At 41.3% G+C, this 19,926-nt stretch overlaps 2 protein-coding genes across 2 annotated transcripts; one reads left to right on the forward strand and one right to left on the reverse strand.

Annotated features, from left to right (window-relative positions):
- Positions 1-1,728: 1,728 nt before the first annotated feature.
- Positions 1,729-5,463, reverse strand: LOC139300277 (perforin-1-like). The gene is made up of 5 exons (XM_070923309.1): positions 5,438-5,463; positions 3,678-4,253; positions 3,385-3,523; positions 3,073-3,284; positions 1,729-2,939 (listed from the first exon to the last, which is right to left on the reverse strand). Exons 1-5 carry the CDS (start codon positions 5,461-5,463, stop codon positions 2,060-2,062), a joined length of 1,833 nt encoding a protein of 610 aa, XP_070779410.1. The 3' UTR covers positions 1,729-2,059.
- A 5,537-nt stretch (positions 5,464-11,000) lies between these two features.
- Positions 11,001-15,700, forward strand: paqr4a (progestin and adipoQ receptor family member IVa). Its single transcript, XM_070923810.1, has 3 exons — positions 11,001-11,181; positions 13,733-13,951; positions 15,267-15,700. Exons 1-3 carry the CDS (start codon positions 11,016-11,018, stop codon positions 15,698-15,700), a joined length of 819 nt encoding a protein of 272 aa, XP_070779911.1. The 5' UTR covers positions 11,001-11,015.
- Positions 15,701-19,926: the final 4,226 nt, after the last annotated feature.

Consider the following 19,926-nt stretch of genomic DNA (forward strand, 5'->3'; position numbering starts at 1 on the left):
GATTCCCCATCTTTCGTTCCCATCTCTTTTTGTATGTCTTGTGATATGAGATAAGGCTATGCTATGAGGCTGTGCTGTGTGTGTGTTTGTTATATCTCCAAGTATCGACATGTTTTGTGTTGTTTCAGGAGCTGGTGCAGGATATGGAGCTCAGCAAACAGGTGAATTTTCATGCACTCTCTCACCCAAAGAAAGACCTCCTTAATGTCACACCAGTACGTCACATTGCAATTCACAGAGATGGTGGTAGTATTTTTAGTATCGGTATGTCTTGCATAATTAAGATTTAAATTTTTAAGCACACATTTCTCCAGCCACTCCTGAAGTCCAAAAAAAAACACCAAATCACAACATAAATGTATTTTGTGTATTTGCCTTTTGTCCTGGTTTGTTGTAACATCTTTGCTTGTGTTTTATAAGGTTACGGTGCACAGCTAGGAGCAACTCAAGATGCCTTGGGTAAGCAAGAAAACCCCCAGACTTCCTCATTTATTATCAACTTCCACTTGTTGTTTCTAGTGACCTTATTTGTCATGTCTTCTTTCATAATATTACGGTGACAGCACATAGTGCACCGCATATTTTGCTGTGCTACAAAATAGCTTTCGTATCTAATTATTGTGCAGTTTTGCATGTGTCTAAATATTACTGCACTTTCAAACATACACATTTCTTCCTGAGTAAAACAAATAAGGTAATGCTATTTTTGGAAAATGAACTTTTTTACTCACAATTGTTCTCTTTACATGCTCTGAACATGTACTTTTACTTAAATTGCTTTCACACAAAAAGCACAACTGCATGCATTATGGATTATTTTCCACTTTAGGGTATGGCGCCTGCATAGTGAGTTGGCTGAGTCCTCTAATAAAAGTCAAAGCCCTTTTTTTGCAAGATTTAACTCAGCTGTCAAACTTCTTTTTCTTACTGCTGCAGTTTCCTTCTGAGCACATTTATAACATTGAACTGGATTGATCTTTTCACAGGAGAGCAACCTGGCAAATATGGCGGAGTGAACGGGGCCCTTGGAAATGGATACAAAGGTGAGAATGAAAAAAGCTTTATAATTGGTGCCTGAAGGTCCAGTAAAACATCAGTGTAGGTTCTCTCATTTTTAGCTGGTGTTTCTTATTAAAAAGAAAAGTAGACTGAATATACAACCTCTTTGTGTCTGTCTTTAACCAGGCTGATTCAAATGACCTGGACGTCTTCAAGTGGATCGTTTCCATAATGTCTTCAGTGTAATGTTAAAGCTTTTTGTGCGTTTCACTCCATTGTCTGTTTTGTTTTCTGTTTTATTTTTCTTGACCCTGTCGTCTTTCTCTGTACGTGGACATTTGTTACCCATGTCTGTTTGTCCTGCAGTGCCCCACCAGTCTTATTCTGTCAACACTGAAAAAAATGGTGGTGATTGATGAACATAAATAGATGTTAAGTCCACGAAAATTGTCTCTATGTTTTAAGATAAATATTAAAATGATGATTTTACTGTTTGAATCCAATAAATTACATGTCAAATGATGCTGAATAGAAACTTCTGAGTAAGAACATTTTACATATTGTTTACTAGCACGCATTGTTCTCTGTAATAGCATCAGCAAAGCCTCAACTGCACACAGGAAGTTTTACCACTTCCTTTCACATGTCGGGCAACACAACCTTAGACAAATCGAACAGGAACATTCAAATCAAAACTTGAACTAATAAGATGAAACATCAAATACTACGGACAGTTCAGATACTGCTTTTATTCATGATAAACAAACATGTCAAGAATCCATCAGGTGATGGAACTGACCAACGTGATTAAGATACATAAAACACACATGTTTATATAGATAATATAATGCCACAAAATGATTGCACAATACATAACATCTGCTGGCATGTTCTTTTTGAACACATAAAATGAAAATAAAAAACAAAGTTCTAAAGTTCTAAAATAAAGCATTTGATTTCCAAACAGACATACTTCAGTTTTGATAAGGAGTGTCAGTTCTGCATCTCATGAAAAGAGTAATGTTGCTATATAAGCGTGTATATCATAGCTATATAAGTGTTATACCACATCAAACTTTTGACTCTTGACAGTAAGACTCTGGTTTCTCTGTGAGCTTGTTTTGTCCACAAACACACCCATTTCCAACAGCATGGCGTTTGGAACAGGGTGGGCATGACGGGACACATACAGCTTCTTCAGACTTTGACTCATAGGTGAAGGTTTATAGTCCATGCATGAATCTCCTCTCAGACTTGGAGCACATTTTACCTCCAGTTTGTAGAAGAGCCGGCCGTGCTGCAGATTACAGAGATCCTCCTTGACTCCAGCAGACAGAACTTGCTCACAGTTTCCCAACAGGTCGTCGTCCCAGTTGTTGTCCTCATCCCACACTTCAAATCTCACTTTATTTCCTGCTGACAAATCGTTGGTGCCCAGGTCGACGATCATGGCCCAGTGTGGGTTGTTGTTGTTGGGAATGACAGGAGAACGCCGAACCATTAGCCCATTGAAGGACACCTTCACGTAGCCATCCGTGGCTGTGGTGTGGTCTCCCCAAAGGCCAGAAGCCCGTTGTACCGTTATGATGACCCGTGCCATACCCTTACGGGTCGGACAGCAGTCTTGTCTTACAGCAGGGTCGTTGTGGCATTGGCAGACGCAGGAATCCCTCGAGTCGCTCTTGATGCCGGCCTGACAGCTGTCACTGCAGTTCCTCCACAGGCCTTTCTCCAGGATGTAATGGCTAATGGCCGAGCGCAGGTTCTTCCGGACAGGGGTGTTAATAGGCAGTAACTCATGAAGCGATTCCAGCGAATATGAAACTATGTCTGGACTCAGTGGTAGTGTGTCAAGCCATTCTTTGTAGGCTGACGGATTTTTGTCAGCAGAGAAGAGAATGTCTGGATCTGTGGTATGGCCCCCCTTTATTTCTGTGAACCTGTAGAGGAGAGAGTTGCTTAAAGGCAATTTGGCTTTTCTGGTGCTGAAAATAATCATTTATAAGAGTGTATTGAGTCAAAGCGTGCAACTGAATAGAAAACGTGAGAAAATATATGAAAAATGTTCTATACCTGTCGTTGAAGAGGCCAGAGAAGGATGTCTTACTTTCCATCTTGTCAATGTCATTCTTGCAGTGTTTTGATTGAGTACTTATTGTAGCTTTGAAGCTGGCGGACGCCTCGACATCCAGGCACATCTGCACCTCCTCCACGCTGAGGCCCTGCAGGCTGGCCTGGCACTGCCTGATGCTGGTCACAGATTGAACGCTTCCTCCCAACTTTACCTAGAATTATGTATTTTAACACATAAAGCATAAGCAAATGTGTTACTTTCTATAATTATGCCAATGTGTTAATGTTTTTATTTTGATCATTTTGGTTCACCTTGGTGATGTAATGGGTGCCAAAGTTGTCAATCACTTTGTAGAATCGTTGCTTGTATTCAGGGCTGTATGTTTTGGGGAGCTGTTTCACTGCTATGCGAAAATCTTTGTGCAACTTGGGAGTGCTGGACACTCTGTAGCTGTTTGCAATGAGGCACCAGAAAATAAAAGACTGACCAGTATGAAACAGGCATACAACAGTATTGCATTTGAGCATTAAAGTTCTTTCATTTTGTTCATTGCATTAATCTTTGCATCCAGGGGAGTGTGTGGAGACAGTGTTCATCTTCTTACCTGTAGTACTCACAGGATATGCTGTGGCTTGTGAAGCTGAACTTGTCATTCTTCGTTTTTTCCATGGAGTAATCAGCCAATTTAGAATTTGTACCAGCTAGCATCAATGAGCCGCTTCTCCCCTTTACATCAACATCTAGATTGACCTGCCAGTTGTTTTCAACCGATGAGGTGCTGGAACTGACCAGAGACTCACTGGATCGGTGGAGTTTACTGGCCACTTTCATGCTGCAGGAGTGCTTTGGTCTCCAGTCCTCCACGGACAAGGGCAGCTTTTGCTTTTTGTTCTCCAAATAGGGGTTGGCACACAGGGTGCAAGTCTTGTCCTTGCGTTTCCACTGATTCATGTCGAGCACAAAGGCCCCCTTACGTTCCATTTTGATGATGTCGAAGCCCTCCCCGGCCAAATTTGTACCTGGAGCAGATTCTGCATCCAAGCACTGTCTGGGTGTCCCCTCTATGCATGATTGATACGTACACTGAGGGAGGGACAGCATGAGGCTGGCACAGATACAAATATTCAACAGAAACATGTTGCTGGTAAGTTGGGTGATGGATGCAAACTGATGGTTTATTCTGAAAAACAAACATTTTAGTTTAACAAACAGGAGCAAGTGAAGCAGTTGATTAGTGCGCCACTACTACTTGATCGACATATAGTAATTCCGTCACTCCTTCTTGAAGAAGTTTTTAGTAGTTTATCCATAACAAACACCTGGTTGATCAATTGTTATGTCTCATCCTCCTTCAAACATGCAGCGATACACTTTGATCAACAAAACCTACCAATCTCAAACTTGTCATTTTTATCTGAGGTCTTTCTTTTCTTAGCTTGTCTTCTTTGTAAACATCAACAACATTTTGGATAGTGTCCTGTCGACTTAGTTTGCTCTAATAAGGGTAACAAATGACGCTGTGATGTCTTTAGACATTATAAATGACGTGATTTTAATTGTTTTAGATCCCTCTACTGCTTTTGAAAGTTTATCTTTCTGTTCTCTTTGTCGTTTGGCTTATAATCAGGGTATGGTCTTGTGGTTCGAGTCTTATCTGCACAATAGATCAGTTTCAGTTATGAGTGACAACTCTTTATCTTTCTTTTATTCTTTCTCTTGTGGTGTACCTCAAGGCCCCAAATAAGAAAGGAAAAGCATTCAACACACAATGTGTTTTGGTGAAAAATACTGAATGTGAACATAACTCTTGTTTGTTTACAAGATATCTTGGCAGGACACCTTTAAGTGTCTTCTCATTTGAGTCAGACAAACCCCCTGCGTTTTCTGACCCTCGGTTTCCATCTGTGGTTTAACCCACATTCTTGGGGCTCTATTAGTCCCCTCCATTCTCTGCTCTTAGTCAAAATCCAAATGTGATCAAACATTTTCCATTATTGACCCCCGGACTGTGGGACATTTTAGCCCTTACTGTCAGGTCTTTGCAGTCCATTGTCATTTTCAAAATCCTGTCTTAAGACTAATCTTTTTACAACTGCATTTGAGTCTCCACAACTATCACAAGTAAACAATGCTGTGGTCAATATTTGTTGTTTTCAAATGTGCTCCATAAATAAATTGACTTGCCTTACACTGAATATTTGAAACTACTGCTCTCACAAATGTGACAGGACTAAACTATACAATAGAATTTCTCACACTGCACCCGGATGCTTAATAACTCAGCACTATATTAAATAACCCACAGACGGTTATTCAAGTAAAGTGAAAAGATATTTCAATATGAGCACATCAGCGTGGACTCACCTTCGTCTTGCCTGTTCACGCTGCATTTGTGAAACTGACTGAGAGGATGGATATCAGTGCTTTGTGTTTAAATGTAAAAAAAAAACAGGGCAGGAGGTGGTGAGGGGGGTGAGGTGACGGTGGTCTTAAAGAGAACAGGGGAAAAAGGTGGTGTGACAGTTTCAACGATGATGAGCAGACTCAGCGCTGAGGGGGAGGAGCTGGTGATCTATAAAGGAACTCAAACAGATAGCGACAACATGAAAGTCAGACTGGCTTTCCAGTCAATGACGAACCAGAGACCACAAACCTTTCATTTCTCTGAAGTGGTGGGCTGTGGCCATACTCTGTGAGAACTGGAGACTGCCACACTCTAACGATGAAATTCTTAAGTTCATCACAAACACAAAGTAACTAACAGTTGTGTATGACAAGCTGGGATAACATCTGGGCAGTTTCAGCAGCAAAGAAATTGAATCTAAATTAAGATACACCAACAACGTAGAAAGGGGTATTCAAATTACAGGTAAGATAACAAGAAAACAATCATTGAAAGCTGATAAATGCTTTGATTCATACACTGCTCAAACTTTTAATCAGAGTATAGCATCAAGTTAATTAAACTTCTGGGATATTGATCTGGTCAGTTAAGTAGCAGAGGGGGTTATTAATCAGTTTCAGCTGCTTTGGTGTTAATGAAATTAACAACAGGTGCACTAGAGGGGCAACAATGAGACGACCCCCAAAACAGGAATAGTTTGCCAGGTGGAGGCCACTGACATTTTTTCCCTCCTCATCTTTTCTGACTGTTTTTCACTAGTTTTGCATTTGGCTAGGATCAGTGTCACTACTGGTAGAATGAGGCGATACCGGGACCCTACAGAGGTCGCACAGGCAGTCCAACTCCTCCAGGATGGCATATCAATACGTGCCATTGCCAGAAGGTTTGCTGTGTGTCCCAGCACAGTCTCAAGAGCTTGGAGGAGATTCCAGGAGACAGGCAGTTACTCTAGGAGAGCTGGACAGGGCCGTAGAAGGTCCTTAACCCATCAGCAGGACCGGTATCTGCTCCTTTGTGCAAGGAGGAACAGGATGAGCACTGCCAGAGCCCTACAAAATGACCTCCAGCAGGTGTGAATGTCTCTGACCAAACAATCAGAAACAGACTTCATGAGGGTGGCCTGAGGGCCAGACGTCCTCTAGTGGGCCCTGTGCTCACTGCCCGGCACCGTGGAGCTCGATTGGCATTTGCCATAGAACACCAGAATTGGCAGGTCCGCCACTGGCGCCCTGTACTTTTCACAGATGAGAGCAGGGTCACCCTGAGCACATGTGACAGACGTGAAAGGGTTTGGAGAAGCTGTGGAGAACATTATGCTGTCTGTAACATCATTCAGCATGACCGGTTTGGTGGTGGCTCAGTGATGGTCTGGGGAGGCCCCGACGTTGTCAGGCATGCTTACAAGCACGTGGGGGCAATACACAGTACTGAGTATCATTTTGAGTTGCTGCAATGGAATTTCAGCAAAATGGACTAGCCTGCCGCATCATTTTTTCACTTTGATTTTCGGGGTGTCTTTGAATTCAGCCCTCTGTAGGTTGATAATTTTTATTTCCATCAAACGATGTGGCCGAACGATCCTTTCGTTCCTAACACATTACACAGTCCATATCAGTATAGATATCCAGCATGATTTTTTTCCCATTGAGATCTGATGTGTTTTCAAAGTGTTCCTTTAATTTTTTTGAGCAGTGTACATTAAAAATATATTTATATATATTTCGCACTAAGGAGATTTAAAAAACATTGCAAGTAGGAGCGAAACTAACCGACTATGAAATGCATAAAACATTTATAATATGATGGCATTACATGTGCAATGAACTCTGCATATGTGATCTAAACAGTACGCTTTATCATTCTATTCTTTACTTCTCTCTTTAGAAATGGGAGTCAAATATGTCAAAAATCAGCAAGGCAATAATGTGATTAAAATGTATGAAACACACTAGTTCATGTTATAAATGCCTGTATTGAAAGAAAGAAAGAAGAAAATGCTAAAAATAATGCACAGATAAAAGAAATAAAGCAAAAATAAGGTTGTTTGCAAAAGCTGCTTTTAATCAAACTCACATTTCAACAACTTCATGAACTTTTAGATGGTGAACTGAATATGCTTTGCTGTCCTGTTAAAGATCAGGCTGGTGTCTTCAGCATAATGAGCACGTTATGATGCAAATACGTAGATATATGAAACAATATAAAATATAAAAATGTAATTTTAATTTTAATTCATAAAGACCTTAATATAGATTAAACTGAAGTAAAAACTGAACACACAAAAGTGACCAGAGTTCTCTCTGCGTTCAAGCCTGTGCTGAGAGTTCCTCTCAAGTTTTCGCAATGTTTGCTTTAATTTGCGGAGCTGACTTTCTTTGTTTTTATTATCTTCTTTTTTAGAGGTTTAATAGAGTCAAGTATCATTCGCAGTGAGTCTGCAGCACTATCAGTAAGATCACCAATAGCATAAGAGTATTCTGTTATATTGAGACATGGCATTGAATGAAATGCTGATGGAATCACTTCCTTAAATTTAGCTACTGGCGTGTAGTCCAGAAATAGGAATTCAAATGTTACTAAATAATGGTCCAATAAAAAAGGATTCTGTGGAAAAACTATTACATGTTCTATTTCAATGCCATGTGCCAGAACAACGTCGAGGGTGTGGTTAAAACAGTGAGTGGGTTTATATACACTCTGACAGAAGTCAATCGAATCTAATACTGAGATAAATGCAGCACTAAGACTATCATCATCAATGTCCACATGACATTGAAATCACCTACAATAATTACTTTGTCCATTTTAAGGACTGAACCTGATACAAGCAAGAGTACGGACCTGGAGCGCGGTACAACAAATAGAATTGGCTGTAGTGTTTTCCACGTTGGGTGTGAAAGACCAAGAACTAAGAATCGAGAGTAATTCTGAACACACCAGAAGGGGGGGGGGGGGGGGGGGGGGGGGGGGGGGGGGGGGTCGTGTTTGTGGTGTGGTTGCAGGCGGCAACATGTCATAGGGTCCAAGCAGCAGAGAGAGGTGAGAGGTGGCGGTGGTGTGATTCATCCGGCTCCTCAACAGTCCTCTCCTATTAGAGGAACACAGCACGTCACCTGCTGCCTTCAAGTGCTCCTCGGAAGCTTCTAACTCCAAGTGCATGTATTACTTTTGTGCAGTAATAATAGCAAAATCGACCATATCATGACAGTATTTCAGTTGTTGTTTGTAATTAGAAGTCAACAACACGCAGCATATTTGAGATTTGAGCACTGCACTCAAATTGTCATGTGTCTGAGTGGATTCTCTCAAGATGAAATATGAGACTCCCATAATTTCTGTAATTATGAATAGTATTTTGTTTCTCTGGTATAATCATAGTTTTCAGAAAAATTAACATGGAAACATTCTTGAAGGGCTGACCTTAATAACTTTCTGTAATTACTATTATTATTATTATTACTACAGAAATAAGTACATATTTTGTTGCTGTAATGAACATATTTGTTTTTAGTAGTAACTTAGAAACAATAATCATGTTCTTTATGTTAATCATGTGTGCTTAGTTGGTAACTGCAATATTTCCGGCTGTAGTGAAGGCAACTACAGCTCAGTCAGTGTTGGTATTCACACTGCCAAGTGCGTCCAAGCAGCACCAAACTAGTCTCAGTCAATGAGAATAATACCGGAAGTTAAAAGAGTTCGCCTTCAAAATAAGATTTGATCTTTAAATAAGTAAGTGTATTGAAAGTGTTCTCTTTTTTTATATAAAGAGAAAGATGGATTACCAAGTGGGCAAAGTGGGCAGCTGGTTTAGGTCCCCAGACTTCCAGGGGCCCCAAAAGCCTAGGTTCACTGTGTGTCTGTTGGTTTGGGTAATTGCACATTTGTTAGAGAATATGCACCAACAATTAAGATGGACCTTGTGGACCTGTCTTGTATGTTGCATTTATGATTTTTAGTACATATTGTTCCCACATGGCGCATGTTCTTTAATAAAGTTTTATTTAATTAAATTATCACAAAGAAAACCTGGAGCCGGGTAAGTAGTATTATTACAGCGCAGGAATACAGGTTGAAAGAGTACATACACAATGTACACAAGGCAGGAGGTGGAGAACCGGAGGGCCAGTAGTGGCCCAAAAGCAAATATTTGCCCTGGGCCAACCCTAAAGTGTTTCATCTTGTGTATTTGTGTTAACCAGGCTTAGCTAAACTCAACTGAACAATGAACATGCATGATCTTGATGAGCATACTGCCTATACATCAACATCTGTGTTAAAATGTATATCAATATAATTCCATGCATTCAATACTACAGGAACCTGCTACTGCATACTACACACAAATTGGGATTAAGGGCCTTGCTACACAGCGCCTGGACTGTTGACATATTTCCCCTCATTTGTAGACTTGAACCTGCAACATTCTGGGCACCAACACATCTAAAATACCAGTTAAGATAACAACGGCACCAAATGCAGTTTTTATTTCAATGTTTGAATTTTGTAGCCACTGTGCTGAAAATGTGGCATGTCCATAGAGCTTGGTTTTATTTTGAAAACAATGACCGGAAGTGTCATCCCTTTCATAGTATATAACTTGACACTCGTGTAGAGGCGATGCAGGGGACTTGAGGCCGCCAGGGAAGACTCTGCGTTTCAAAGAATACAGCTAGCCAGAAATAATGGTGTTAAATAATTGGATAAAGCAGATGTTGAAGACACTGAATATAACCTTTATGGACCGGACTGCGTGTGTTTGGAGTCAGCCGGCTCAAATATCAGGTTCCTCAGCCACAGTGACAGGACATCGGTAGCCGAGTACCCGGCTTGCTAGCCCGCAGTCCTTCCCAAAATCTCCGCTCCAGAATCACGGATCTCATCTGTTTTTTAATAGCATTACGAAAGCGAGGCAGCTTCACACGTAACTGCCCTCGGCATATGGCGCACGTTTGCTTCTATAAAAGTAAAGGTATGACCTGCTAGTCCTCTATTGCAAATCTGACCGCTAGGATCAAGCTAGCATCATCTGGAGTTGGATGGAAGCACGGCTCACACTCCAACACCCACAGCATCCCTGCCTGGGACGCGTTCAAGCCTGTGCTGCTGCATTGGAATGCTAACTAATGAGGAAGCGGCTTTAACATGAAGAGGAACATTGCCTCTCAACCGCTCAAGGCTTTTAGGTGCTACACAGACATTTTTTAGATGCCAAATGTAATGACCGTCCCGAGCTTGCACCATGTATGTGGCTGGCCGTGTCTGTCTCCAACCTTGCGGATGACACTCACACAGGTACCGGCGGTTCAAAGCAAACAGCGGCGGCGCGGATTCACCGTTGCCGGGTAGTGCTGAAAGACTTAACGAGAGCTTGCTAGCGCCAAGCTAGGAGGCTAACAGCACAATATAGAAACCCTAATGCCAACACCAATGGTATCCCATAAGGTTTTAGTCGCAATAATCTTATTAAATGTGTATATAGGTGTACAGTCTGTTTTTTACTTATTCGGCGGCGTCCTTTTAACGGTCTTGTTTGCTATGGCATTTTTAAATGGACCCAGGCTGCTGGACTGGGCGAATTCACCTCCACATCTTCAGTTTAACAAATACGTCCTAACGGGATACCGGCCAATCTCTTCTGTGCAAGACTGCATCAGAAGCCTGTTTTACCTGCACAATGAACTTGGAAACATATACACTCACGGTGAGTACAAAAAGCAGCATGAACAGCTTAGTCAGCAGGTGAGATTTCTGTAGCCGGTGTGACTTTGAGTATTACCCCACACCTGTACAGATACTGTTCCTGCGGAAGGATGCCAAGCCAGACGCTGCACTAAAACCTGGGACATTTGCATTCAGGAAGGCACACATGACTTAAACCCTTCATTTTTTTACTACATATATTTGAGCTAAATTGATATTTGTGTTTTAAAAATGTGTCTTAATGATGAAAAAGTTGAATTTCATGTATAATATGGGCCTGTTTTTGGTTTATAAAACATTGAGTGTTTGTCTATGTATGAGTGATGGCAGGTTGGTTTTGATCAATACATCAGTCATCAGTGGTGGAAAGTAACTCATTACATTTACTCAGGTAATGTACTATATAATTTTAGGCACTTGCAATTAACTTGAGTATTTATGTTACTTTTACTCCACTACATTTTAGAAGAAAATACTTTACTTTTAATTCACCAACTTTATTAGACCGCTGTAGTTACTAGTTTGCTGATAATGATTTTACATACAAAACATATGATCACCTTATAAAATATGCTATAATGTAGTTAAAATTTACTCTCGCTCAACCAGCTACTGTAAAAGTGAAACACTTACTGTGAATGCTACTTCCCCGTTCATGCATCAGTAACATTTTTTTCAGTATTATGATGTACAACAATACAACAATCACAAGGTAATCATAAGTACTTTTACTCTTTACTTCTGTACTTTTACTAAAAACAGATTTTGAATGTAGGGCCTTTACTTGTAATGGAGTATTTTTACACTTTGTATTGCTATTTTTACTTCAGTAAAATATCAGAATACTTCCTCCACCACTGTAGGCCATATTTGACCAGCCATGTACCTTCGCTAACAAGCGGACATATAGACACATAACGGAAACTGCCATGGCCTTTTCATCTTGTCCAAAATGCCATGGTTACACAACAATATGCCATTCTTTTAATAGCTTGGCGCAAGCCAAAATTAATTGCAGTAATGTGTTAATCTGTGCAGCCAGAGGTGAGACTGATGTGTCAGCTTGTTAGCAATCTGCATGGTGATTTTCTGTTATCAGACTATGATTAGACTGTCAATAGCTTGGCACACAGTAGCATGACTTGTTTCTTTGCCCCCTCCTCTTATTACCATCTAAATAGAACCTATAGCCATAGAGGGTGCAGTAGATCGTCTGTGTGTTCACTGACTTCTGACAACTTCCTCATTTTGAAGGTCATCATTTCACGGGACTTTAACTGCCAGCAGTCACAGAATAAAGTGCAGTAGTGATCATCAGGGAAGTGGCCCTGGAAGGCTTTATTACACTCCACTGACGTCAGCTGAGCATGTGACCTTAAATGCATCCTTAACATCATTGCCTACATAAGGAAGTGATGTTTAATCTAATGAGCTTTTGTCCAATTTTCCAAATTTAGAAGAAAAGATACAGAGCTGTGCTTGAAACTCAAGTGGAACATTGTTGGGTTTTATTTATTGTGTTGTAACATTTCAGATAAGTTTCATGAGCTGGTTTACTTTGCATTTAAACTAAAAAACATCCTGCTAGAAGCTCAGCTCCCAGACACTTCACCACGTTCATGCTGCCATCAGAGGAAGTCCTCTCCACTGTATCCAGCCCTGACTGGGGCTGAGTACAGCCGGTCGGCTCAAGACGAGTGGGGGGAGGAGCAGAGATAACACACTTAAAATAGATGTGTTACAGTAGATGGCATTGCCTGTATCACCTGGCTGGGACAAACGCCTTGACATTGGGAAAGGCAGAGTGAGCGAAAAAGGGGAAGGGAGTGCAATATGATAAATGATTGTAACAACTGTATGTGGATCAAATTTCAAGGTCTGGATTTTGTTCGCATAGCAGTGAACGCCTCTCCCCTGCCCAATAGAGAGACTTAAATTGGAGCTATGTAGCCATTAGCAATATGGCCCTTTACTGCATCAAAATATGAGCTTACTGGGATCCTTGTCTTTCCCCTCAAAGTGTAACACTGATACATTGGTGCCAATCATGTAGGTTTCTGCTCTGCTCCGCGTTATTCTTGCTGTGGTCTGCACACACTCAGCATAGTTGGAAACCCTTCGCAGCGACTCGGTCTTGTACATTTTGACAAACAACATCCAAAGGCCTCAAAAGTCCTCAGCTAGATAATCCATCACAATAAACATGACACCTTAATTTGGTTTTGTCAAAGTTTCCGTGTTGTTTTATCCAATGGTTTTTGTACCAAAGTGCACATTACCTCAGGCTTTTTCTATCAATCACTAAACGGCCACAGTAAAAAATCCTTGAAAAACTGTTACAGATGTTACTGTCAAAAATATGTAATTACATACAGAAGACATTGCAAAATGACTGCACAAAAAGTCAACTAGATTTATTAAGTACATGACACTGTGTACAAGAAAGGAATTCTCCTTTTAAAAGCATGCGTTTCAGGTTTGTTGAGCCTTGACAGGAGCTACACGGGCTTCATCTTTAATTACAGCTAAGGTGTTTCTCTCCCTCTCTCCAGGCATCCCTTTGGTTTGCTTCCTGGTGCTGCTGCCTCTCAACATCCCCTGGTCTCAGATCAGCGTTACATGGTTGGGCGTGGTGCACTTCCTGGCTTGCCTGTCGCCCCAGCTAGGCTCTGTGCTCTATCACCTCTTCATGAACCACGAGGGAGGGGAGCCCGTCTACCACACCCTCCTCAAACTCGACGTGTGTGGAATCTGCATGATCAACACATTGGGTAAGACTTCTTCTTGGCAGCTCAGCATATTTCTCAACCTTTTATCATTTCGGACTCATTGTTGCCCCCCCCTCTGTTATTGCTGCTCTGTTTACTTTGAGGGGGGGTTTTCTGTATTGATTGTCAATGATTTACCATGGAAGTGTTTTGCTTGGAGGTGTACCAGTATTGATTTGTCAAAACAAATTTGACTACTGAGTCAATCGGCCAATGCAAGCAATGATCCAAGTTCTAAAATGATTATTGATCTGTCCATGCTGCCTTTATAAAGTGCAATATTTTGCATTTATTTATGCACTTATGTATGTTAAACCAACAATTTAGATTGGCCAATGACCATACTATACTTATTATTCTGATAATAATACAGTAATAATTAATGCTGTGACACAAACTGTATTTTATAATATCACCATACAACTTAAATTAATATGATGCAGCTGTTTCTGCTAAGTCAAATTAACGAGAGTCAAAAGAATTTTCAGAATCGGTCATCATCATGAAGAATATTCTGGCGTGTAGGGCTGCAACTAGCGATTAATTTATTATTTGCTTTGTCTGTAAAATGTCAGAAAATAGTAAAAAGAGGCCCATCACATTATTGGCTTTGTCCAAAAGAACAGTCCAAAACCCAAAGATATTAAATTTACTTTCATATGAATCAGAGAGCATCAGCAAATCCTCAAATTACATAAACAATTCTCAAAATAGTTACTGATTGTCTGTTCTGATTGACTAATGGAATGATTGACTTCTTGTTTCAGCTCTAGATCAGTCTAACAAAATGGTAAATGATCTCACTTATATAAGTCTCATTCACACATTCACACACCGATTGCGACCGAGCTGCCATGCAAGGTGCTGGTCTCCATCGGGAGCATCTTAGGGTTCAGGGTCTTGCTCAAGGACACTTCGACATGACGGGGGGAGCTGGGCATCGAACCCCCAACCCGCTCTAACCAGCTCTACCTCCCATGCGACCACTGCGCCCAAAAACAGATCTTTTCTACAAAGGCTCCTCTGCTAAACATAAAGTGCTCTCCCTATGGACTTAGTGAATTTTTTACTGCATTTCAGCAATTTTCCTCCTGCTGAAAAGTTTCCTAAGGAGCTTTCACATGACAAGAGTTGATCGCTGCATTTAACACCCAGTCTAAGCTCTGACTAAACATCGGAGGGTCTGAATGCTGCTAACCACACTCTGAAAGAGCAGCGTCACACTAGGCTCAAAGAATTTGACCTCTTAGCGTTGTGGCTTGCACCAGGTGTTCAGTATCTGTATGCTGACTCTCCTTTGTGTGTTTTCTTGTCTCAGGGGCGCTGCCCATTGTCTACAGCACGCTGCTGTGCTACCCATTCATTCGCACTGTGGCCCTGTTAGTCTACATCCTGCTGTCCAGCCACGCCATCTACTGCGCCGTCACGGCTCGGAGCAGCGTTCGCCGGCTACGCTCCTTTGCCTGGCAGGCGCTGTTCCGCTTCTCCTTCTTCCTGCTGCGCTGGGTGGGGGTGGGTGGCGGCAGCCCCACCTCGCTACGCCACTTCCTCATGATGGACGCGCTGGCCGTGCTGGGCGGGGTCATCAACATCACACGGATCCCGGAGCGCTTCCGCCCGGGCCTCTTTGACTACTGGTGCAACAGCCACCAGATCATGCATGTACTGGTGGTGGGCTCCATCCTTTACCTGCACTGGGGTGTGCTGGACGACCTTCTGTGGATCAACAGCTACAACTGTCCCTCAGACTGACCTCCCCTGCAGCCCCCACCCCCTCACAATGAACACTGGGATGTAAGGTTAAAGGACCTCTGGGTGGAGGGGGGTGTCTGGACAGGGAAGGGGAAGGAGGGGAAATCAGGGGGAACTGATACTGTGAGGTGAGCCGTTATGTTGTCCGTGCATGTGTTCACCTCATGCGCTCAAACTCAGAATGTTCATATCTTCGTCCATCTTGGTACTTTGTGCGAATGCAGGCAAAATTATGTCAACACGCACAAACATTTTGACTCTCTCACTTGCCGCAAACATGGATGCACAGTCGTATAAGGACACACACTAACACACACACACACACACACACACACACACATACACAGTAAAATGGAAATATTTTAAACAGTAAATTTACTGACTGAATATTGAACACTATAAAGTCTTAAGTAAAGGCTGTAGTAAAAGGTTACTGCTGAGTTTAAAGCCTTTACTTAACAACAGACGTTTTACCTAGTTGATGTGGTTGGTTGAGACAGTCTGTGGCTAAATGATATCACATGCTCAAGTCCTCTCAGATGTCACTGTTGCTACCTATGCAACACATCCATATCTCAACTCATGCACATCACATACACAACACACACTCAGACACCCTCACACCTATATTTTTATACTACATGTACATACTGTAAGTGCATAAAGTTTTCACTTCGTCCAGCTGACTGGGTTTTACTGGCCTGGTTGTTCTGTCCGTGTTTCCTTGTTTTCTGCCACTGCCTCTTTCTTTATGTGTGTGTCAGTCTGGTTTATCCTTGAGGACGTGAAGATGGGTAAGGGGGTTCATTCCTGAGTGTGCTAGCATGTTGGCAATGAGTTTACTTGCTTTAGGTGGCTTGGACCACACATTAGAATCAATTGTGCAGTGTTATCGGCTTTGTTTGCACCTGAGCTCAGTGCCAATGAAATTCAGGCATTTTTAATCAGAAAAGAAAATGCACACGTTTACAAACTGAGTTCATTGGAGTTACTGTTTGCCAAACGTTTGCTTATGGGAGCCCATAAGCAAAGTCCTAGTTATTTATTCTTGTGCATTTATGATAACCTCCCATCATAAGGAAGATTGTCACCACTCTTTCCTTTTGTGGAAGATGAGGTTTTATAACTAAGTGCTGTCTTAAGTTTAACATTTTTTATGCACATTTGTTCTGTAAAAAAATGTGCATTTTAAATTGACAGCACAGACATGAACTTGCAGTCTGATGATAATCTCAAAGATGACATTGCTAAGTTTTACACTGAAATGCCTCCATATGTACATTAGATCTTGATGTACGTGTGGCAGCAAGATGCACTGAAAGTTGCAGGGTTGCCACTTAACAATTGCCAACTTGTATTACTTGATTTTAATTTAACAATTAAATATCTTTACACTGTAACCCTGTTTAGACAAACTACAGATAAAACTGACCTGCTTGTTGGCACAATATGCACAAAATACTGTAATTAAATATATTTATCATGCTTTTTATTCAGTTGTATTTATTTGCTGATACAGGTAAAATTCTGTTTCTGTCTAAACAGTTTACGTTGTTGCTGTGCAGGATCACTGGCTGACAAGATCAAGTTAGAGGTCAGAGAAAATCTTTTGTTTTATTCAAATCGTGCAAATCCCAAGGATTAGCTCCTCATTTTCTCCCTACACACCTTCATTCATGTGACATGCAACCCTCTTCTGAAAAGGTTATTTATGTCAATTTTTCTTGGGCATGAATGAAAAGGGTTATGCTGTATTTGGATGTTTACTGATGGTCTATAAGGGTCAGTCATTATTGCCACATTATGCTTTCTTATTTAAATGCTCCGCTTTTGCTCTGCAGCTGGATTTGTGTTTTGTGACTGAGCACAGCTTGACTTGCACTTTTTTTTAGTAACCCGAATAGAGGTTAGACAGTCTGAGTCTTTTTAAAGTGGAGTTGTAGTTTATTAAGCTGGCCTTGCCAAACAGGAATGAACCCCTATGCCCTCCTGTCACATATAAGTTATCAGTTCTGCGTGAATGTCCGTGATTGTTTTGCCATTGTATTCCTCTGTGGTATTTCAGTTACTACTCTTGAGTAAAAGTAACTGTTGCTCTGTTCCTTCATGCTCAAGACTAGTGGTTGAAGTGCTATTTATTTTCCAGAGGTAGACTTTACTTTCTTAATGACATTGCACTTGTTTCCCATGCCAACAGTCATAGCCGCCCCCCTGACTAGTTGCCAATCTCGTCAGCCCCACTTCATCTTGCCAAATTAGCAGCGTCTGAGGTGTAGCACATCCTCTGCTTCCTGTGCTAACACTGACTCAGAGGTGAAGAAGGATTTCCCACAGTCTTTATCACGCACACTAGTCTCAGACTGCATCCCTCCACCCCAACACCCCCCTCACCTTGATAAAGAGCCAGATATTGTACATCTGCTACTCTCACTCTGATGATTATTACCTACTATGACCGTGGCACAATGTAAAAGCTGAAACTAATGTATTTTTGGCCATTGAATGAAACTGAAAAAAATGCATGGAAGTAGTTGTGAAACAGAAACTGATGTCCAATAGTGTTGGCTAATAGTTTGTTCATCTTGCTCCTGGAAATGACCGTGTGGGTAGTGGGGAAGATTATTGAACAGGTCCAATTAGAGGAAATACATCACTATCAGATAAACTGCACTGTTCATCGTTCTCAAAAGGGCTTTGGATAAAAGTAAATTACAATTCTGAAACATATTTAAAGTCCATATAAATAATGTAAATACATGTATGTAGATTATATATACATACAGTGCAAACAATATACCCTGATTCATTTTTGATGCATATACCACATGTTAAGGGGGAAAAAAAGAAGAAATGGGAATAATGGTTTGCCACATTTAAGCTTCTGCTCTCTTTCACAACCAAAGCGAATTGTGAGAGAGGGAAGCAGACGCGGCTCGGTGCGGTGCTTCAGATTAATATCAAAGACGTTTGTTTGCTTAGCTATGTCCATATGTATGTGAACAACACAGAAAAAAATAATACTGAAATTGGTTTCAGTGCTAATGTAGAGTTGTTTGACCTTTTGTGACCCTAACTAAGAATGCTTTTGATCATTTAGATGTAACCACTTTTTTAGACACGTGGGAAAGACATTTCTGACCATCGTGGGGAATCTTGGCGGGCATGTGAATACCTCGTGACTACCACTGGTCTATCTATGCATTATCAGCCGAAGGATACGTAACAGTGAAGTCGATTTGTGTTTGGTATGATAGCTCTCCGATCCACTGTAATGGAGGGCTTCGCTCCAACATCCTGGGTCTCCCACTTCTCAGGGTGCCATAACAGTAGCTGTAACATCCGAGACCTGACCTCTGCTGTCTGAAACATGGCTGCGAGACTTTGATCTACCTCCACCTGCCCTCTTTGTCCAGTCTGTTCATGCTATGAACTGAGTAACAGATTGGACAGAAGGGAGAAAGAAGGTGGAAAGGGAGTATCACTCAGAAAACCATGTTACAGGAGTGGAACCTGGCCAGTAAAATTGGTCTTTGTCCTTTTGTCTGTATGTTAAATGAAAAAAAATGACATGATGTATGAACACATCACTAATGAAACAAAATTCAGTTTTTTAAATATAACAGGTGCCGGATAGCCTGTTAATGACCTGTTTATAATGGATTACCTGTATTGTTATATACTGATTATTATGATTACTGTTATTCTGTGGATCCTAATAATGACACTGGTCTATGTGTACAGATAATGAGACAAGCCCTTTCCTTTAGGATGAAGGGAGCTTTCTGGAGGGTCTGTCTGTTATCGTCTCTTCATATCTGCAATGTCATGGCGTTTTTAAAATGACAAAGGAGTGAGTGTGGCTCCATCTAGCGGAAGTTCATGTGCACTGATGCAGGCATTACTGTAGCCATACTGCAGGCAAATGAAAATAATTGACAGGTTGCAATACTGTCAGCGCTGGTTTGCAGTTATTCACCATGTTGTTTATTTATATTTCCAGACCATGTATGTATGAGCTGTCCTGCAGAACCCATGCAAGCATGAAATCTGTATGCTGTCAAATTTACTTTCTCCCTTTGCACTGACGGGGTGCTGATTGCATCCTCAAAGTGCCTCATTGTCCAGTCTGTGTGCTTGCAAATTAATGTGCACGAGCACAGACACACAGTTTGTTCCTGTGCTGTAGTTCACACATCTGTCCAACATTAGTGTCCTGTGTAACAGAC

This window comes from Enoplosus armatus, chromosome 17 (genome assembly GCF_043641665.1).
Source record: "Enoplosus armatus isolate fEnoArm2 chromosome 17, fEnoArm2.hap1, whole genome shotgun sequence".
Lineage (NCBI taxonomy): Eukaryota > Metazoa > Chordata > Actinopteri > Centrarchiformes > Enoplosidae > Enoplosus > Enoplosus armatus.